Below are 20,114 nucleotides of genomic sequence, written 5' to 3'. Positions count from 1 at the left end.
TGTGGGATCTTCCCAGACCAGGGCTCGAGCCCGTGTCCCCTGCATTGGCAGGCGGATTCTTAACCACTGCACCACCAGGGAAGCCCAAGCATCTCTTTAAAATGGCCTTCCCTATAATGGGAATCTTCACTGTTATAAATATTTATGAATAGCTAGAAAATGCAGATTATAGCAAGCATCTATTTTAAAAGGAGGTGAAATGGTAGGGAGGGAGTTAGTTCTGTATACATCTCAGAACAAAGTCAGAGGTAGTTGAGCTGATGTGTCTTAGATCTTAATTTCAGGAACCTAAAAGTGTAGGACATCTTCTAACTCTCATTTAATTCAAAGTGGTTGGAGAATGAATAGAATACTGTTAGCACTGTCTTTGTTATTTTGAGACAGTTTCCCAGACCTCTTTTAAAGGTAAATGCTTGCCTATTGTAAGTGCAATGTTTTAAATAAAGGTAAGTAGCAAGATCAGGCAAGACAAGTCAGCTAGCTAACTGCCAGGAGGCTTCATGAGTTGGTGCTTAGGAAATGTTTTCTGAATTATATTCAAGACAGTATATTTATGTTTTGTTGTATGTGGACATAAGTATACACATTGGAGTTTAGGGAAACTTAATGTTTTTAGGGACTGACTGAAGGCCTTTTGGAGAAAATGGGACTTGAAGTGAAAACCCAGACTCAGATGTCTGCTGTCGATTCTCAGTTAATGACAAATAGGCACAGTTTTAATTGGCTACAATTCATCTCATTTGTTTTAGGGATATGCCTGATGAACTGCCTCTCAAATACATAACTAAAAATTGACAGCCAAAGTTTTACACTGCTTTTTCAGGCTATGCATGGATATAAATCTGCTTTAGTAATGAAATAATATTCTCTGGTTAACAAGATCTACAGATTTAGAATATACCTTCCATTTTGGTAGGCACTATTTTATTTTCATCATTCTTTCATTCATTCCTTCAACAAATGTTAAATGAGCCCCTACTGTTTGTCAGGCACTGTACTAACCATTGGGATGAAGCAGCAAACAAAAGTTCCTGTCCATTTAATTATACAGTAAATACTTATTTCACACCTACTATCTCCCAGACATTGTTGTAGGTGGAGAACGAGATGGTAAGGACTCCGTATCATGGGGAGAAGATTATAGATAAATACAAAAATAATCAGAATAATGCCAGATGGTAAGTTCTAAGAGGAAAATAAACTCAGGAGGCTCCTCTGCAGACCTCTTAAAATCCTTCTCTGCGTCGCTGTCTCTTCTCCAGTACTCTGCTCTGTGACTTCTAGCCACCTTGGCCTCCCCAAGTCACACAACTGTCTCCTCATTTTAAGAAGATTGTTGGATTCTCCCTGGGCTCTTCCTTTCCACACCAAGGCCTGAAACTCTGCAGGCAGGAAGCCAGGGACTGTGTAGGACTCATCTCATCTGTTTCCCCTCTCTCGGGGATTACTGTCCTCTGTTGCCTGCTGTCCAGTGTCCAGAAATCATTGTTTCATATATTCTATTCAGCTTTTTAGTGTCTTGAGAGGGGAGGAGAAAATCTGGTCCCTGTCACTTCATCTTGACTAGGAGAAGTAAAACCACGCAAAAGGAGCAGGCAGAACAGTCCTCTGACTTAACACAGGGCTGGGAACAGCTCGTGTTCCCAACAGCCAGAGCAGAAGCCTCATGAGACCTGGGGCATCAGGGAGAGTCCTTGGAAGGGGATTGCCTCAGTAGTGGAGCCAGATTAGCCCAAGCATAAAGGCTGCTATGACACCACTAACAAAGCTTAAGAAGATCAAACATTTTCCTCATAAATTAACTGCATCCCTGTTCAGAAACTTTTAGATGATTTAAATGAAACTAGAACTCACAGTGTCTGACATCTAGTCAGGTATTACCAGGCATGCAAAGAAAGGAAGATTTTGCCCATAATGAAGAGAAAAACCAATGGATAGAAGCAGACCTAGGAAATGACACAGGTAGTAGAATCAGACAAGGACATTAAAACAGCTGTTAGAAATACACTCCATATATTCACAGAAGTAGAGGAAAGCATGAGCATGTTAGGGAAAGACATGAAGCTGTAAAGAATTTAAAATGAGGGAATGTGGTAGGAAGTGACCCATCTGGAGGTGGATGGGTGCTGCTCTTACTAGGGTGTTCCGGGCCACCTCTAAAGAGGTGATATTTGAACTGATACCTCCCCAGACAATGGAAGAACATTTCAGGCAGAGAAAATGACTAGTAGTACAGAGTCCTGAGGTGGAACATTCTTGACACATCCTGAGAAGAGACAGGAGGCTGAGGTGTCTAGAGCACAAGGAGCAAGATGTGTAAGATGAGGTCAGGAGGTGGGTAGGGGCTCGTAGGCTATGACGAGGAGCTGGATTTACTCTGAAGTGTACTTGGAAACCTCTGAGAGGTTTGAAAGCAAGGGAATGATAAGGTCAGTTTGATGTTCCAAAACTTATCGCTTTGCTTGGTGGAAAGAGGCTGTGTAGGGCCAGGAGTGGAAGCTGAAAAGGGGTGTTAGAAGTTTTTTTGTCTGTGTTACATGAGAGCTTCAGGGCCATAGGGAGAATTGTGTGAGAATTTTAGTTTTTACCTTATAGTGAGGGATAGTGACTACCTATATATACATGGCTATGTTAAGTCATGAAACATTACAGGTTGTATAAACCCTCTGTAAGTCCTCTGACTTTCTGGTTAACTTAGAAGACGTTACTCAGGAATGCAGCCTTTCTCCTGAGTCAACAATCAGTAACTCAAAGGATCATTTATGTAATTTCACAGTTCATTAGACACTGAGGTGCTAGCCTTCCAGACACGTAGAGCTTTCTTTTCTGTTCTGTTCTTTTTTTTTTTTTTTAATTCTTGGACAAGTCCAAGGAATTCCTTGAGGTTCTGTAATGGATTATTGCACGGTAATATGCTCAAGTGAGTTAAAGTTCTACATTTGTGTGTTTGAGCTAAGTTACACATTTACTTTTTTGTATCTCTCAGATCCTCCAGGGCATTGACTGACACTGAAGTAGGTGTCTTGAGGGTTCTTGAGGGTCCTTATGGTTTGGGTTTGTTTTTGTTTTGTTTTGTTTTTGTACATTTAAGCAATGAGGTACTTCGTAAATGTCCATAAACTCAGTCATATGGACTGTTCCTCTAGGAATTAAAGCCGCCAGTTGCTCATTTTCAGGACTTTTCTCCAGTTTACTCAACAGTTACTGAGAAGCCTGGGCAGCTGGTTACAGAAGAGAAGAGTACATGCAGATCCTACTTGATTGGATGGGAATAGGGGAAAGGGCGGGGTCTGATTTGGTGTCATGTTTGCCAAGGTTAGTTTCTTACTACTCTGGGGGATCATGATACCATGCTTTTTCAAATATCCGTAATAGTTTCTATTTTTCACCAAACATGATCTAGCAGATCATGAAAATATTGCCAGTAGAATTGAAGCAGAACAGAATGACTTGTAATTGTGTCACCTTCTTATGCTTGCCTGTCGTCTCCTCTCTTTGTAACTTGTATAATGAGATAATTAGCTAAAAGTGAATGTTAGAAACTTGATGGGTATGTGAACTATCATGATTCCTCAGACTTTTGCATAGCACAGCAATGGCATCCTTGTTCATAGTCTCTTGAATTTAAAATGTACAGTTTCAGAAAAGTAAAACAATGTAGAATACAAAACAGCTGTTCCCACTGAGATTTTGTTTTTCCCTAAGTACACAGTGTGATTTTACTGGGCCTGATAATAGAACACATCTCACCACTTGGTTTTCTTAAGTATGCTTTCCCCTCTTGTTCAATAAGAAAAGCAATATGACTTACTCAGTTGGCGTTTCCATGTGGATCAGAGCTTCATAACAGGATCCCAGCTTGATTCTTCACCACCTGAGCAGGAGTGCCGCCCTGAGGAGTCAAGAATAAAAGCGATATCTTTTTAATAGAAGATCTTTATTTTACAGATACAGCTGAGGTTTATTAACCCACTGAAAAATTTAAGACGTCTTGGAATCAAAATGGTAACTGATATCTTTTTGGATTGGGAGTCCTATCAGTTCAGAACAGAAGAAATTGATGCTGTATTTCATGGTGCAGTTTGGCCCCAGGTAAAGCTTGATTTCTCTGTTCTGCCTGGATACCTTCTGCTTTTTCCTTTAATACTGCTTCACCAGCACAGTCTGCACCCAGCCACGAATGCTAATCCGGGTCTTTTCTTTCACATCAAGCCTTTCTTTGCTTCTGCAAGTTTTAGAACACTTTTCTTTGCCTCCACTACCACCTAAAGCTCCAGAGCTAGTTTCTCCAATACCATAGCGTTTATACTTAAGGCTAATTTGAATATGACTGTTGTCTCTTAAGCAAATGTAACCTAACTTTTGTAGCACCTCACATAGTATGCCTCTGGGTTTTGACAAGCATGAGGGAAAATACACAGGGTTTTTTCTTATTTCCTTGTTTGATTTCTCTGGTTGTCCTCACTTGGTGATGATAACTGGTGTAGTTATAGCTAAGACTAGGAGAGACTTGATTTTAGGAAAGATTTCTCACTACTCAGTTTGTCCTTTAAATGTTTATCTCTTGGCTCTTTTATCCTCTGGTGTGATTTCTGTTCTTGTTCTGCTTTTCAGTTGTTTGGTTTTTTCTACAATTCTGTGTATGTTCTTATTTTGTATTCTGTTTTTGTTTTGTGTCCTAGATCAGCAGGCTTGGATCTGAGAGTCAGTATTCTCCTACTCCTCTGCTGAAGCTAATTAGTATCTGGTGCAGAAATGCAAGGTATAATCTTTTTTTTTTTGCCTTTAAAAAGGGCAGTGTTTTAGACTAACTGGTCAAGGGAACTAGTAATGTAATTTATGCTCTTTCCACACAGTGACCTACTTTCAGTGCAGTTAAAAAGAATAAGGCAGTTGAATCTCAAAATACATAGTTTGAAGAAAAATACAAGTTGCTAAATAATAGGTGTAGTGTGTTCCAGGAAAAATGCTTTTATATGTGTGTGTATGTGTGTATTAATACAAAATGAAACAGAAAATGGATCAAGGCTACATGAGAAACAATGTCACCTTAGCAAGTGGAGGTTTGGTGAGCTGGAGTGGGGAAGGGAGACTTTTCATGATATATCTTTGGAGTGTTTGAATTACTTATAACAATAAAAAAAGGAAAAAATAGATAAAGCAACATTTTGCAATTTAATATAAATTAAAATTGTAGAGTGTATGTTATATCAAGACTTACACATTTTTAGCTAGTTTTACAATTTCATTAAAACTTGAAAATTAGGGATTTCCCTGGCGGTCCAGTGATTAGGACTCTGTGCTTCCACTACAGCGGGCCCAGTTTCCATCCCTGGTTGGGGAACTAATATCCCTCAAGCTGTGTGGCATGGCCAAAAAAAAAAAGAATTGAAAATTGAAAATCAGTAGTATTGGGGGGCTTCCCTGGTGGTGCACTGGTTAAGAATCCACCTGCCAAAGCAGGGGACATGGGTTCGATCTCTGGTCCTGGAAGATCCCACATGCCACAGAGCAACTGGGCCCATGCTCCACAACTACTGAGCCTGTGCCCTAGAGCCCGTGAGCCACAAGTACTGAGCCCACGCGCTTCAGCTCCTGAAGCCCGTGTGCCTAGAGCCCATGCTCCTCAACAACAGAAGTCACCACAATGAGAAGCCCGCACACCGCAATGAAGAGTAGCCCCCGCTCGCCGCAACTAGAGAAAGTCTGCACACAGCAACAAAGACCCAGCGCAGCCAAAACTAAATAAATTTTTTAAAAAAGAAGAAAATTAGTAGTATTGGGATTGATATGGCTGTTCTTCCAATGTGTAGTGATTGTATCAGCAGTTTGATTTGACCTGGCAAAGGGAAAAACAGATGTGAAACACACTAGGTAGTTATATCATCACCCAAATATTACAATTTTGCATGTTTGCTTAAAAATAAAAGCTGATTTGTAATTCGCATTCTGTCATTTTCCCGGTTCCCACTTAAAAATTTCACAAGCTTTCTGGATTTTCTAGGTCATTGTCTTCTGTTCTTTGTAAAACTCCATCTAAATATGCATACAGCGCTAATGGTCACAAATCAGTATCCTTTTGTGGACATTATGAGCCATTTACAGAACCTTCATCTACTGATGGTTCAGAGATGCTGTGTTACAGGCCAAATGAATATTTGCTGAAGAATGTGGGAACTTTCAGTAAAGTGGGGATGTGAGAAACCTATTTTGTTTATCTCAGTAATGGAAACAGACTTAATTTGCCCTGGTCTATTTTGAAGAATGAAAGATAGAATAAAAGAAAATGTGTTTATTATTGATTCAGTGATGTTAAGATCTTGGCATCAGTTTTTACAAAATTGGGATCATGCCTTATAGCTAGCTTTTGATTATGTTTTTTTCATGTAAATTATGTCACGAACGTTTCCCCGTGTCATTAAATAGTCTTCAAAAACAATACCTTGCCATTGGCTTCCTCAGGAAAGCCTGTTTTATGTTTACTGTCATAAAGGCTCTTTTCATTTATTTCCCAATTTGAGAAAGCAATTTCATATCTTGTTTCTTCATTGGACATTTATAAGCAGCACTTCATAGGCATACTTGAGAAATATTTTATAGTTGTGTCATTGTTATACAGATAAGCCATGAAGGACTTTCATCCAAGAAGACTTTACAGTAGTGACTTGGTTTATGTATTAGTTGGGTCCTTACTCAGGTATAGATCCACATCATTGGATGCCACCTCATTCTCTTCTACAATTTCTCTCTCGTTGACAATGGAGATATAATATGTAAAGTATCTTGCTTGGTGCCTGCGCGTACTATCCCCAGTATCTGTTGGACAAAGATGTATGAGTACAACCTCTTAGAACTTTTCTTTCAGTCTGTCAGGACTAAGTATGTTAAAGTGCTTGAGCTCTTTTTCCAGTGATGATGAATTGGTAAAGCCAAACTATTTGAATTTTTTCAGTTTGGCCTTCCTACTGATTGTTGGGATTGCATCTCTGGCTGTAAAACGATTGCTAGTTTGCCCGTGGCTGGAAAGCTTTTGTGTTCTCTACCTTTCTGGGTATCATTCGTGTGAGTCTTTCATTACCAGGGATGGATTCATCTCCCTCCCTTGACAAATTATCCTAATCTGAATGTTGCATATCCTAATTCAGCAAATATTTGTTTCGTCTGTGGTCTGTACTCCTAATTTTCACGTTGTAGTACATGGTTTTTATGTGAGCATATAAACATTCATATTCTAGAAGGCTTATAATTGAAAAATAGCCTGTCTTTAATACATTTCTTTTAGAACTAGGGCTTAGACTGCAGTTCACAGCTCAGGTCTATGACTTATTAGCTCATTAGCTTTAGACAGTTCTCAATTTCTTCATCTGTAATGTGGAGATAAGGATACCACCTTAACATAGAGATGTTGTGAGGATTAAATGAGAAATATACATAAAGTGCGTAGATAATATAATGGTTGTATGGTGCCTGGAATTATTATCCATCAAATTTTAGATTTTAAAGTAATTTCCCTTCTGAGTAATCTTATTAACATTCATATGCACACATACACATATATATTCATTAAACTCTATGAAAATTCATATGGAACGTGTTTTTAGAAATAAACATATTGAAAAAGAAGATGACTATTTTAGTGTTTTTTCTTGCAGATATTTCCCTTTCCTGGCTAAACAGAAACCTGGGCACCCGGAATGTGATATCCTGACCAATGTTTTTGCGACTCTCTCAGCAAAGAACCTCTCTGAAGCCACAGCTAGTATTGTGATGGAAATAGCCGATGACCTTCTTAGCCTTCCAGATTTTGAACCCACAGAAACAGTTTTGAGCTTACCTGTGACAGGATGTGTATACACAGAAAGTGCAGATGGTATGTGAGCTGTACAGAGCAAACAATTCTTATACTTCTGAGGTATCATTTGTGCCCTCAGAATGGAAAAGTTGATAGAATCTGACTCTTTTTATAACTTACTCTATTAAAAGAGTTTCTTTTCTCTAGGAATTAATACCAATTTATATAAGCTGAATTTTCTTTGCAGTAGGTAGAAATTCGGATTATTTACGCTCCAGAAAGCTCAACTATCCTTCAGGACATTATCAGATGATTTCCACTGTCATGTCTCTGAATTCTTACCATATTATCCTAACAGTTCTCTTACTACTACCCAAAATGGTTTAAATCCTCAAGGGTCTCATATAAAATTTTAATTTAGCTACTGATATAGATGTTTTGACTAAGAAGAAAGTTATTTAATATTTAGAGTTGAAATATATTAAATTTTCATGGTAATTGAGTGCTTTCCTTTTCTGTCATTAGGAAGATATTGTACAGTTAGCTTTTAAGAGCATAGTTAATTAAAATCAGTACATTTATCACTGTTTCAGAGTCTATCACGATAGGAGGACGATTAATTCTACCTCGTGTACCTGCAATTCTCCAGTATCTCAGCAAAACCACAATAAGTGCAGAAAAGGTGAAAAAGAAGAAGAATAGAGCTCAAGTCAGTAAGGAACTGGGCATTCTTTCAAAGTAAGTGATACATTTGGTCCTTAAAAGATAACATTACCACCTGTAGTTTTAATTTTTTTAATTATGCTTGGTTTTTCATTTCTTTTAACAAGGTAATAAGCTAAAAAAGTTTTCAGTGTTTTAAATGTCCTCCATTTTTAAGTTAATGTAGAATTCTCTTTCTCTGCTGGAATAAACCTTTTATGACATCTGCCTTTATTTAATTATAAAAGATAACAGACTTTTCAAAATTCTAAGGTAGACTAATAGATTTGCCTGTTTATTAGCCTTTACGTATTTTGTTCAATTAAAATTTCGAGTTATGTGAGATCACATAGTTGTGATTTTTTTTTAAGTGTGATTGATAAAAATAATTTAAAAGAGCAGGTTGCTGTATTTGTTCTTTTAAGAGTCAAGAAGATCTTGCAAGGGTTTTTAAAGATTCTCTGTAAAGATTCTCTATATACTGCTAGACCTGGTAATATACAATTGTGATTTCTATAAAGTGCCTGGTTAGTGAATCTGAGTGCACAAAATGATTCTATCTTAAAATCTAAATTGTTACAGGACTTAGTTGTTGAAAGTTTATTTTTTCTGTTACTTTCAGCAACAAAAAAAATATGATATATTAGAATCTTCCAGGAACTTCTTTTAAATGTTTTATTTATACTAGTGTATTTCTAAGTTTTGCAGAACGGGAAACCATGGGAAATATACTTACTAAATTTTATCATAGGCTACGTGATAGTGAGAAGATGATGAGTGATTAGGCACCAGAAAGACTAGGTTTGAAAGACCTGCTCTATGACATCAACTTCTCTGAGCCACAGTTTTCTCTGGGCAAAGTGGGGTTAATAATGCCTACATTATAGGGCTGTTTTGGGAGTTATATGGAAATGTATATAAAACCTAAAACAAGTCTTAGCACTTAAAATGTTGTTTCCTTGTGAAATAAGTAATTATCAATTACTAATTATAGGATTGGAGTTTACTATAACCCACCTACACAATCAGATATTACAAAAGCAGTAGAATAGTAGCCACCAACCTGAAGTTGGAGAGAAATAAGAGTAGGCACTGCTAAATAACTGAGTTAAGCTTTTTACATATACACACATACTTAAAAGCCACCTGGGTCTTTCATCACTGAATTTTTTTTATGAAAAGTTTAACTTGGAGAAATACTCTTAACTTATATATCTTCCTTACATATTCCATTTTTTTTTCCTTCTCTAGGATCAGCAAGTTTTTGAAAGAAAAAGAACAAAGTTCTCTGCTCATTACACTGCTCCTGCCTTTCCTCCACCGTGGCAATATTGCTCAGGCATGAATTCACAGCACATTTATTTGTCTTTGAAGTGGCACTTTATTTTTAGGTTTATTTGTAAACAATAATTTTATTGGTTAGATTCTGTGATGTATTTATCCCAGAGTATTTGTGAAAAGACTTCATACAGAAACATAAAATTGAAAACAGAGGAGAAAACTGGGGACAGAAAGAGGAATGGGGGCAGGCGAGAAGGTGGAGACCTCATCATCTACCATTACAGTAAAAGTCTCAAACCCTTTATTTTCCTTTGTTTAGCTTCTAATCCATTTCAGGATTTTTTCCCCTCTCTGACTTTGATCAATAACAAATCTGCAACCTGAGACACACATTGATCTTAAATATGGTGACAGTGGCAAACTGAATGAAAAGTCACTGTTTTAATATTCAGGCATAGTTTAGAGTTTCTGATGTGATTTTCAAACCATAGTTCAGTCTTGATGAAAAGAGTCTTCCCATTTTGCACACTCATTTATAAGGCCTTAGGAGTTATACTGAATGACTCCTACTCTATAGTAATTCAGTTTAGAAGACCACAGATTTGTGAACGACCAGAAGTGTGTATTTTTCCTCAGCAAGTTCATTTTTCTTGGCTCTTTAGCTAGAAAATAGAAGAAATTATTTTTCAAAACCATGCATATTTCCTATTAGAATTAAAGGAAGAAACTGTTAATGGACACTATTATAGGTTTTTGGTTAAGTTAAAATGCTAAGAACTTTTAAAAGACTATGAAATAACTTTTCTAAGTACTACTACTTTTACTTCTTATTTATACTTATTTGTTTTCTGTGCTATAATATATTAAAGCCAATTTGACCAGTTTTATAAATTACTGAAATATGATTTCTCTCAATATTTTTTCTTAAGGATACAGAGGTTGATATTCTGGTGACAGTACAAAACCTGTTGAAACATTGTCTGGAGCCTACGAGCTTCCTCAAGCCTCTAGCAAAACTCTTCTCAGTTATTAAGAACAAGTTGTCAAGACAGTTGCTTTGTACAGTTTTCCAGGTCTGTAATATTCATTTTTATCCCAAAATCACCCCTTTTTCAAAAGATAACTATGATGTGGAATGCATATTAGCAGCTTGCCTGGTGCTGATACGACGTTTCCATATATATTGGAGTGTGGCAGGGAGTCAAAGGGAGGCAGGCAGACAAGTTAAGGTTTTATTCACTAATAATATACTGCTTTCATTTCTTTTAGAGTCTTTCTGATTTTGATAGTGGATTAAAATATATTACTGATGTTGTCAAGGTAAGAAAGAAAATCTTATGTCTCTTTTGCTTCCAAAGTATTATTATTCCTTATTTAAAATTTATATACCTTCATTTATATGGTTTCAATGGCATTTCTCATAGCTTAACGCCTTTGATCAAAGACATCTTGATGATATCAACTTTGATGTTCGCTTCTCAGCGTTCCAGACCATCACCTCTTATATTAAAGAGATGCAAACCATGGACGTTAACTACCTAATTCCTGTTATGCATAATTGTTTCTATAACATGGAGGTAGGTTTTTATAACAAAAATTTATGGATTTTTTTTTATTGTTTTGATAATATGACTAAATGACCTAATTTGGTTTGGAGGGGGATGGGATTTTTAATATAAAATTTCTTTTAGTTGTAGAATATGTTGTTTGGCAAAGACCATACTGTTATGCTCATGATTTGAAAGGCAGACATTTTGAATGAAATAATATATGTGGAAGCACTGTGAAAAGTCGAAAAGCTGTGTGTTAGAATAGGAAAACCCACAGAGACGGAAAGTAAATTAGTGGTTACCAGGGGCTGTGAGGGGTGGGAAGAATGGAGAGAGTGACTTCTAATGGGTTTCCTTTGGGGGTGATGAAAATGTTTTGAAATTAGATAGTGGTGACGGTTGTAAAGCCTTCTGAATATACTGAAAACCATTGAATTGTACAATAAAAGGGTGAATTTCATAGTGTGTCAGTTAAATATCAATGTTTTAAGTTATGTAACTATATTATTTAAGTTTGCCCTCTTTTATTGATATAGTAGAAATAAAAGGGGTTTGTAACTATATTAAGTGCCATGTTGCTAAAATGAATTAAAACTCAAAAATGTGGAAAATGAAACCCTTGGTTAATAGTTAACTATGTAGTGACATCAGTAATCTTTTTGTGGCATTTTATAGTTGTTCATCTGATATTAAGGATTAAGTAATATAGGAAAAAGTAATCTCCCCATTTGGGCTCATTCTTCATATATCTTATCAAATTTTAACATGAGGGATCCTGAATCACTGCCTGGTTGGCTGAGTTGGGAATACTTTCTCTACACTCACAACCTGCATTCCTTAAACCAGGAACTCTGAAGCAGCTAACCAGAATTATACCAGCCAACTGTGTCACTGTAAGTGATCACCTGATTTTGAATATTGAAACTGGCTTTAGTGAACCTTTTGTTCTGTTTGCTTTGAGAAATAAAGCTAATTAAAAAGTACATCTCTACATCAACTATACTTCAATAAAAAATGAAAAAAAGAAAAAGAAAAAAAAATCCATGATGGATAAAATACCAAATTTCTAAATAAAGGCAAAATCAGTAATATAAAAATAGTACATCTCATAGTATTTTCTGAAATTACTGACACTTCTCAGTAAGCATGACTTTTCAAAGTCACTTACTGTATTCCTCACAACTCTATGTTTGGTTCTTCCTTAAGTATGAAGTACCTGTGGGACATTTCTTAGTAGAGAGTTTTATACAGAACAGTGGCTAAATATTACAAACTCTTTCATTGGGAAATAATATTCAATATTATAGTTATTATACAGAATAATTTGGGTTTTTTCCTGTGTCCAGTTAGGAGACATGTCTTTAAGTGATAATGCAAGCATGTGCTTGATGAATATCATCAAAAGGCTTGCTGCTTTGAATGTCACAGAGAAAGAATATAGAGAAATCATTCATCGTTCACTCCTGGAGAAATTGAGGAAAGGATTGAAGAGCCAGACAGAGGTATTGGGGTTTGCAATTAAGTACTACTATCTGTGGGTTTTGTTTTTGTTTTTCCCTACTTCTGCTGTAGTTGTGTAGAAAAGCAGTCAGGCTTAGTACACTTAATTAAAATACTTGATTGTATAAATATTCAGCAAACTTTTAACAGGGGAGTAGGAACGGAGAAGAGGGCAGTCACTTCTGATTTTATATAGTTTGTTGTTTCAGTGGGAATGTTTTACTTTATAAAAAATTGTAATGACTTTTTTGGTGTTTCTTTGTATTACCTAAGAAGCAAATTCTTTTTAAAATTAAAAAAAAATTTTTTTCTCAACTCGATGTTTGCAGAGTATTCAACAAGATTATACCACGCTGCTTTCCTGTTTAATTCAAACCTTTCCAGATCAACCGGAATTTAAAGACTTGGTACAGCTAACTGATTGCCATGATCCAGAAATGGACTTCTTTGAGAATATGAAGCACATTCAGGTAGAAGACAATTCTTCTTTCCTTTTCTTGTCTATAAACAAGTGTTTCAAACTGTTCTGTCTCATTTAAAAAGATGTATTTTAGGGAATTCCCCGGCTGTCCGGTGGTTAGGACTCCACACTTTCACTGCCAAGGGCTGGGGTTCAATCCCTGGTCGGGGATCTAAGACTCCACAAGCCACAAGGTGCGGCAAAAAAAAAAAAAAGGAAAAGGAAAAAAAAGAAAAAGATATATTTTAATTTTCCAAAAAGTTCTGAGCTTCTCATTCCTTGGTCTTTGTGATCATCAGATTTGCATAGGAGATGATTGTTTCCTGGGGTCTGATTTCCTCAGTGGTATCACAAACCACAATAATAGTGTCACCTTTCCCTGCCATTTCCTAAGAAGTTGCTCTAGGATCCGTTGGTAAAGAAATACTATGGATTATGTCTCTGAAAGCAAATCAAGGCACAAGTGTTGCTCATGTAACACATGGACTGTATGTCACTCTTTTAATCTTTTCATGGAAGAGGAACATGATACTGAAATGGAGCTGGTTGTAGGTGAGATTATTCAGTGACTAATTCATATTTTATCTGACTCGTAGATCCACAGAAGAGCAAGAGCCTTGAAGAAATTGGCAAAACAACTAATGGAAGGCAAAATTGTGCTGTCTTCTAAATCTCTTCAGAATTACATCATGCCTTATGCCATGGCTCCAATTTTTGATGAGAAAATGATCAAGGTAGGGCATTAGATCTAGAAACCAGTAAGCTTCTCCTTGTACCATGACACACTTTTCCAAACTGTAGATGGGGTTAGTGGCATCCATACTGATGTTGTCACCATAATTACAGTCCTAGAATAGTTCTAAAGCCCTTAAAATTGTGCCTGGCACTTGCTCTAAATATGGTGGCTATTATTAGCTCACAAAGGCCAACCACAAAATGTTTGCTTGCTTAGAAATGATCACATTACTAAGATGGCATACTATTATTTTTGTATCATAGGCCTTAATTCTCATTGTTTTCCCAAATGGCTCATAAGAAATGAAATAAAACAACAGCTGCCTTTTCTTTAGCTCTATACCAGGTACAGACACAATACTAAGTACTTTAATATGTAATCTGATTTCATCCTCACAACAACTCAACCCTATGAGGTAGGGACTGTTATTGTTTTATAGGGGAGTAAACTGAGAATATGTGAGGTTATAGAACTTTCTCAAAAATATAGAGTCAGAACTGGTATTTGAACTCAGAACGTCTTCACTTTTATACCTCATAGTGCGTAAGAACAGTGCCTGGCACATGGTAAAGACTTGATAAATATTTAAGTCTAACTGAGATAATATCAGGATTTGTGGCTTGAATTTATACTGTTGATTATATGATCTTGTTCAAGGATAGGTTTCCTCTGTTATTTCCGGATATTCAAAAAATTTTTAAGAATTTCTAAAGTGGATAAAAGAATGCATCCCTAAATTCCAGTTTGAAGAGCCAGTAAGCAGCTCAGAGTTAGATGGCAGTAAAATAGGAAAGAGGTGTAGACAAAAAAAATAAATTATATTTAGCTTTAATTGGTATTGTTATGGTATACCTTTCTACAGTCTTTTATTTTTAACCTATTTGTTATTTTACTTTTAAAGTTGGTTTCTTGTAGGTAGCATATAGCTGAATCTTGCTTTTTTAAATCCAATCTGACAGTTTCTGCCTTTTAATTGGTTTTAGACCATTTGCATTTAATATGATTATTAATATGGTTGGGTTTAAATTTATGATCTTGTTATTTATTCTGCATTTGTTCTGGTTTTTTTTCCCTTTCCTCCTTTTCTTCTTCTATTGGATTAATTGGATATCCTTTAATGATTTTATTTTATCTCCATTGGCTTATTAGCTATCTTTGTACTATTTTTTTTTCATAAGTTTTACCTGTATGTTAGTTTTAAACCACACAATACACTGTTGTTGTTTTGGCTTCAAACCATCAATTATCTTTTAAAGAGCTCCTTAAAACTAAAGAAAAGGTCTTTTGTATTTGCTTCCATATTAGATCAGCAATTTCCAGTGCTCTTCATTCCTTTGTGTAGATGCAAATACTCATCCTGTATCATTTTACTTTTGACAGGAAAACTTTCTTTAAATTTTTTGTAGTGCAGGTCTACTGGTAATGGATTCCTTCAGCTTTTGTTTGTCCTTTCTCATCTTTGTTTTTGAAAGATAATGTTTCTAGGTATGGAATTCTAATTTCACAGGTTTTGAGGTTTTTCCCAGTACTTTAAAGATACTACTCTACTGATTTCTGGTTTATATTGTCTCTAAAGGAAGTCATTCTTTGTTCCTCTGAGTGGAATATATCTTTTTCTTTTCCTGGCTGGCTTTAAAATTTTCTCTTTATTACTGACTTTAAGCCATTAAATTATGATGTGCCTTAGTGTCTTGTGCTTGGGGTTTGTTGAGCTTCTTGGATCTATAGATTTATAGTGTTTGTCAAACTTTGAAATTTTGGGCCATTACTTCTTCAAAGATATTTTTGGTTCCTGTTCTTGACTTTGGAGATTCCATTGTATTCCATTCCAAGTTGTCCCGTAACTCACTGACACTCTTTTTTTTTTTTTTAAATAGTCTTTCTTTTTTCCCTTCTGGGTTTCATTTTGTTTCATTTTTCTATTACCATGTCTTCAACTTCACTGATCTTTTCTTCTGCTCTGTCTAATCTACTTTTAATCCCATCCAGTGTATCTTTCCTCAGAATTGTCTTTTCCATCTCTAAAAGTTCAATTTGGGCCTTTTTCTTACATGTCTCTCCTTAACATGCCCATGCTTTCCTTTCCCTTCTTGATCGAATGGAATATATCAATAATTATGTCAGTTGTTTTAATATCTATGTCTACTATTAAGTCTGTATCATCTGTGTCATTTCTGTTTCCATTTTGATGGGTTGATTTTTCTTCTCATTAGAGTTATTTTCTGCTTCTTTGTATGCCTTGTAGCCATCTTTCAGATGCCAGATATTGTGAATGTGACTTTGCTGGGTGCTGGATGTTTTTGTATTTAAGTGTTCCTGAGAATTTTTTTCAGATGCAGTTGGGCTACTTGTGAGTAGTCTGGTCCTTTTTCTTTTTTATATTTATTTATTTATTTATTTTTGGCTGTGTTGGGTCTTTGTTGCTGCATGCGGGCTTTCTCTAGTTGTGGTGAGCAGGAGCTACTCTTCGTTGCGGTGCGCTGGCTTATGATTACGGTGGCTTCTCCTGTTGCGGAGCATGGGCTCTAGGCAAGTGGGCTTCAGTAGTTGTGGCACGTGGGCTCAGTAGTTGTGGCTCACGGGCTCTCTTAGAGCGCAGGCTCAGTAGTTGTGGTGCACGGGCTTAGTTGCTCCACGGCATGTGGGATCTTCCCAGACCAGGACTCGAACCCATGTCCCCTGCATTGGCAGGCGGATTCTTAACCACTGTGCCACGAGGGAAGTCCTGTCTGGTCCTTTCGAGGCTCGCTTTTAAGCTCTGTTAGGCACAAGCAGCCTTTAGTCTGGTGCTTACTTGAACCTACCACTTAGGCACTAACTTTCTGAGTACCTGAATACCTAATGCTTCATGTATCATGAGGTCTTTTTACTCTGGCTGATAGGAACATGATCTATTCTCATCCCTGTGTGGTCTTAGATGAGTGTTTCATCTTTTCCTTTTTGGTGGTTCTTTCCCTGTCTCCTCCTTACTCGTGTGTACTGATCAGTTCTCAGCTGAAGCTTAAGGAGCTCTTTCTCTGGGCAGCTTTTCTCTGTGTAGCTCTCTTCTGTCTGGTTCTCTGCCCTGAGGACTCTAGCTCCACAGCCTCAACTCTGCCCCCTTAACTCAGGGAGACATGGGGCCCTTTTTGGGTTTCTTCTCATGTGCTGTGACCTGACAGTTATCCCCACACAATGAATTGGGGTAACTATACGGCTCATTTCATTTGTTTCCTTTCTCTCAGGAGTCACTGTCCTGCACTATTTGATGCCCAAAGTCTGAAAACTGTTTCATATATTTTTGTCTACTTTTCTGGTTTAAGGTGTGAGGGTACATCCAGCTCCTGTTCTCCATTGTGGTCTGAAAGAGCTATCTCCGTTGCATCGTACTTACGAATGCTCAGCGGTGCAATCTGTAGTTGATTCTGACATTTGTCAACTTTTACACATTGAATTTACTTCATTCAGTCTGTAGGCTTGAACCAATCAGGGAGGTCTGAGTGGAATAGAAAACAAAATGTGTTAATATCCTTTAATGGGAGGAAGATGTCATTCCTTTCATTGACAGCATCTTTTCCTAGAGCTCGGGGAAAACAATGGAGTATAATTTGGGCATTCTTTCCTTTCTATAATTGCTGATCACCTACTGTCTAAGCTTTTTAATGCACCAAGTTAGCTGTGTACTTTATTTGCAAATGCTTACTGATGCTCTTGATTTGTTTTACAGCATGAAAATATAACCATTGCTGCCACAGAGGTTATTGGAGCTATTTGCAAACATCTCTCTTGGTCGGCATATATATATTACTTGAAACATTTCATTCATGTCTTACAGGCGGGACAGATCAATCAAAAGTTGGGTGTCAGGTATGGTCAAACTGCTTATTTTTGTTTTGTATTAAAATGTAAATTTTGGATTATTTTCTGAAACAACCTTTGTACAATCTCAGTTTACTTTTACCTTGCATCAATGAGGTGATACTAAGACTTGTTAAACTGAAAAAATACCTAAGACTGGTAAAAATAATTTAATGTTTATAAGTCTTTAACTTTCCTCTCTTTTTAATAGTCAAGTGATATTATTAATCAAATGAACATTTCTGTGAAAATTTTTTTAACAGTTTGCTAGTGATAGTGTTAGAAGCATTCCACTTTGACCACAAAACTCTGGAGGAACAAATGAGAAAACTGCAGAGGGAAGAGAGTAAGTTTTTTAAACTTTCTTAAACTAGATTTCCTTCCTATCCTTGGATACTTCATGATCATGAATTAAAGATAGCAAAATTCAATTTACTCCCTTTTTCTGCTCTTGTAGCAGTGACCAGTGAATGAGTCAGTAGGAAGTTAAAATGAATGGTTTGAGTATTTTTGTAAAAAACTTACTTAACAGTAGAGAAGTCCAGACTAAATTGTATGGGTGAAAAAAATCTGACCTGTAGATTATTCACACAGAAATTCAATTCTATCACCTTAATGTGTAGAAAGAATGTTAAGCAGTGAATGCAAAGAAAGTCTAAGAATTAAAACTTAGAGCAACAGTTAATGAAATATAAAGTAGATACAACAGAAAGGATCATCAGAAATAAAAATCAGTCTTTGAAAAGATCATAAATTGGCAAACCTCTGACAAGATTGACCAATGACAATAGAAGGCATAATAAATACTAGGAATTTTAAAAGATCACAATTAAATGAAAAAGGTAAAACAACATTGTGATCTTTGCACTTATAAATTTGAATACTTGGGTGAAATGTTCGAATTCTTAGAAAAATAAAATACAAAAACTGACTTTAGAAGAAATAGAAAATCTGAATAGATCTCTAATGATTAAAGAAATTGAATCTGTAGTTAAAAATTTTCTTCTGATGAAAACGCCAGGTCCAGACTGTTTTATAGGCAAGTTTTACAAACACTCAAGGAATAGATCATTTCAACCTTATATCAGCTATTTCAGGTGACTGAAAAAGAGGAAGCCCCCACTAACTCATGAAGTTGGTGATTGGTTAATTAACACATTAGCAAACAAAAAAATGTGATCATCTATATAGACACGGGGGAACATTTGATTAAATTCGATATCCATTCATAATAAAAGCAGTTATCAAACAAGGAATAGATAGAAATTTCCTTAACCTGTTAAAAGATGTGTTTTAAAAACCTAATGATGGGGGACTTCCCTAGTGGTCCAGTGGTAAAGAATCCACCTTCCAATGCAGGTTGCACAGGTTTGATCCCTGGTTGGGGAACTAGGATCTCACATGCCACGGGGCAACTAAGCCCACATGCCACACCTACTGAGCTTGTGTGCCTCAACAAGAGAGCCCGTGTGCCACAAACTGCAGAGCCCACGCGCTCTGGAGCCCACGTCACAACTAGAGAGAGAAAAAACCCGTGCACCACACTAGAGAGAAGTCCACACCACAACTAGAGAGAGGAAAAAACCTGCACACCACAACTAGAGAGAAGCCTGCACGCCGCAACTAAAGATCCCGCGTGCCACAACTAAGACCTGATGCAGCCCTAGATAGATAGATAGATAGATAGATAGATAGATAGATAGATAGATAGATAGATAGATAACCAACCAACCAAATAAATGATAGGACTTCCCGGGTGGTCCAGTGGTTAAGACTCCACGCTTCCACTGCAGGGGGCGCTAGTTCCATCCCTGGTCAGGGAACTAAGATCTTGCATGCCGTGTGGCGTGGCCAAAAAAAAAAAACAAAAACCTAATGAAACATCATACTCAATGGTAAAACATTAAAAGCCTTTGCTTTAAAACCAGAATGAGGTAAAGATACCTACTACTACTGCTTTTATTGAACACCAGACTCTATAGGATTTAGCCATCACAGGAAAATAAGGAAAAGAATAAACACTTAAGTAGGCCAAGGTATTTATTCTAATTGTTTTGGCTAAAGACATTGAAATATCTTGGCCCTTAGTTTGCATTACTGCAGTGTTCCTACTCAAAATTTTCTAATTCTTTGATTCATTATCAAATCACTCAAGAGCCACACTGATGAAGAGAAAAACCGTTTTGAATTTGTAGAAACCATTTGTGTTTTAAATAATTAATGTACTAAAGCCCCTTAGTTTATCTTCAGTCAATT

At 36.6% G+C, this 20,114-nt stretch overlaps 1 protein-coding gene across 1 annotated transcript in view; it reads left to right on the top strand.

Annotated features, from left to right (window-relative positions):
• Positions 1-20,114, top strand: part of UTP20 (UTP20 small subunit processome component) — a 94,026-nt gene that overhangs the window by 49,550 nt on the left and 24,362 nt on the right. Inside the window, exons 28-40 of the mRNA XM_060164551.1 lie at positions 3,949-4,092; positions 4,683-4,762; positions 7,653-7,870; positions 8,386-8,530; positions 9,746-9,833; positions 10,705-10,848; positions 11,045-11,095; positions 11,200-11,352; positions 12,672-12,827; positions 13,155-13,295; positions 13,882-14,019; positions 17,728-17,867; positions 18,122-18,204. Of these exons, the coding sequence (XP_060020534.1) occupies positions 3,949-4,092; positions 4,683-4,762; positions 7,653-7,870; positions 8,386-8,530; positions 9,746-9,833; positions 10,705-10,848; positions 11,045-11,095; positions 11,200-11,352; positions 12,672-12,827; positions 13,155-13,295; positions 13,882-14,019; positions 17,728-17,867; positions 18,122-18,204 (1,681 nt within the window). The remainder of the gene's footprint in view (positions 1-3,948; positions 4,093-4,682; positions 4,763-7,652; positions 7,871-8,385; positions 8,531-9,745; positions 9,834-10,704; positions 10,849-11,044; positions 11,096-11,199; positions 11,353-12,671; positions 12,828-13,154; positions 13,296-13,881; positions 14,020-17,727; positions 17,868-18,121; positions 18,205-20,114) is intronic.

Source organism: Lagenorhynchus albirostris, chromosome 11 (genome assembly GCF_949774975.1).
Source record: "Lagenorhynchus albirostris chromosome 11, mLagAlb1.1, whole genome shotgun sequence".
Classification (NCBI taxonomy): Eukaryota; Metazoa; Chordata; class Mammalia; order Artiodactyla; family Delphinidae; genus Lagenorhynchus; species Lagenorhynchus albirostris.
The sequence above is the reverse complement of the archived record's forward strand: the minus strand, read 5'-3'. Positions and strand labels throughout refer to the sequence as shown.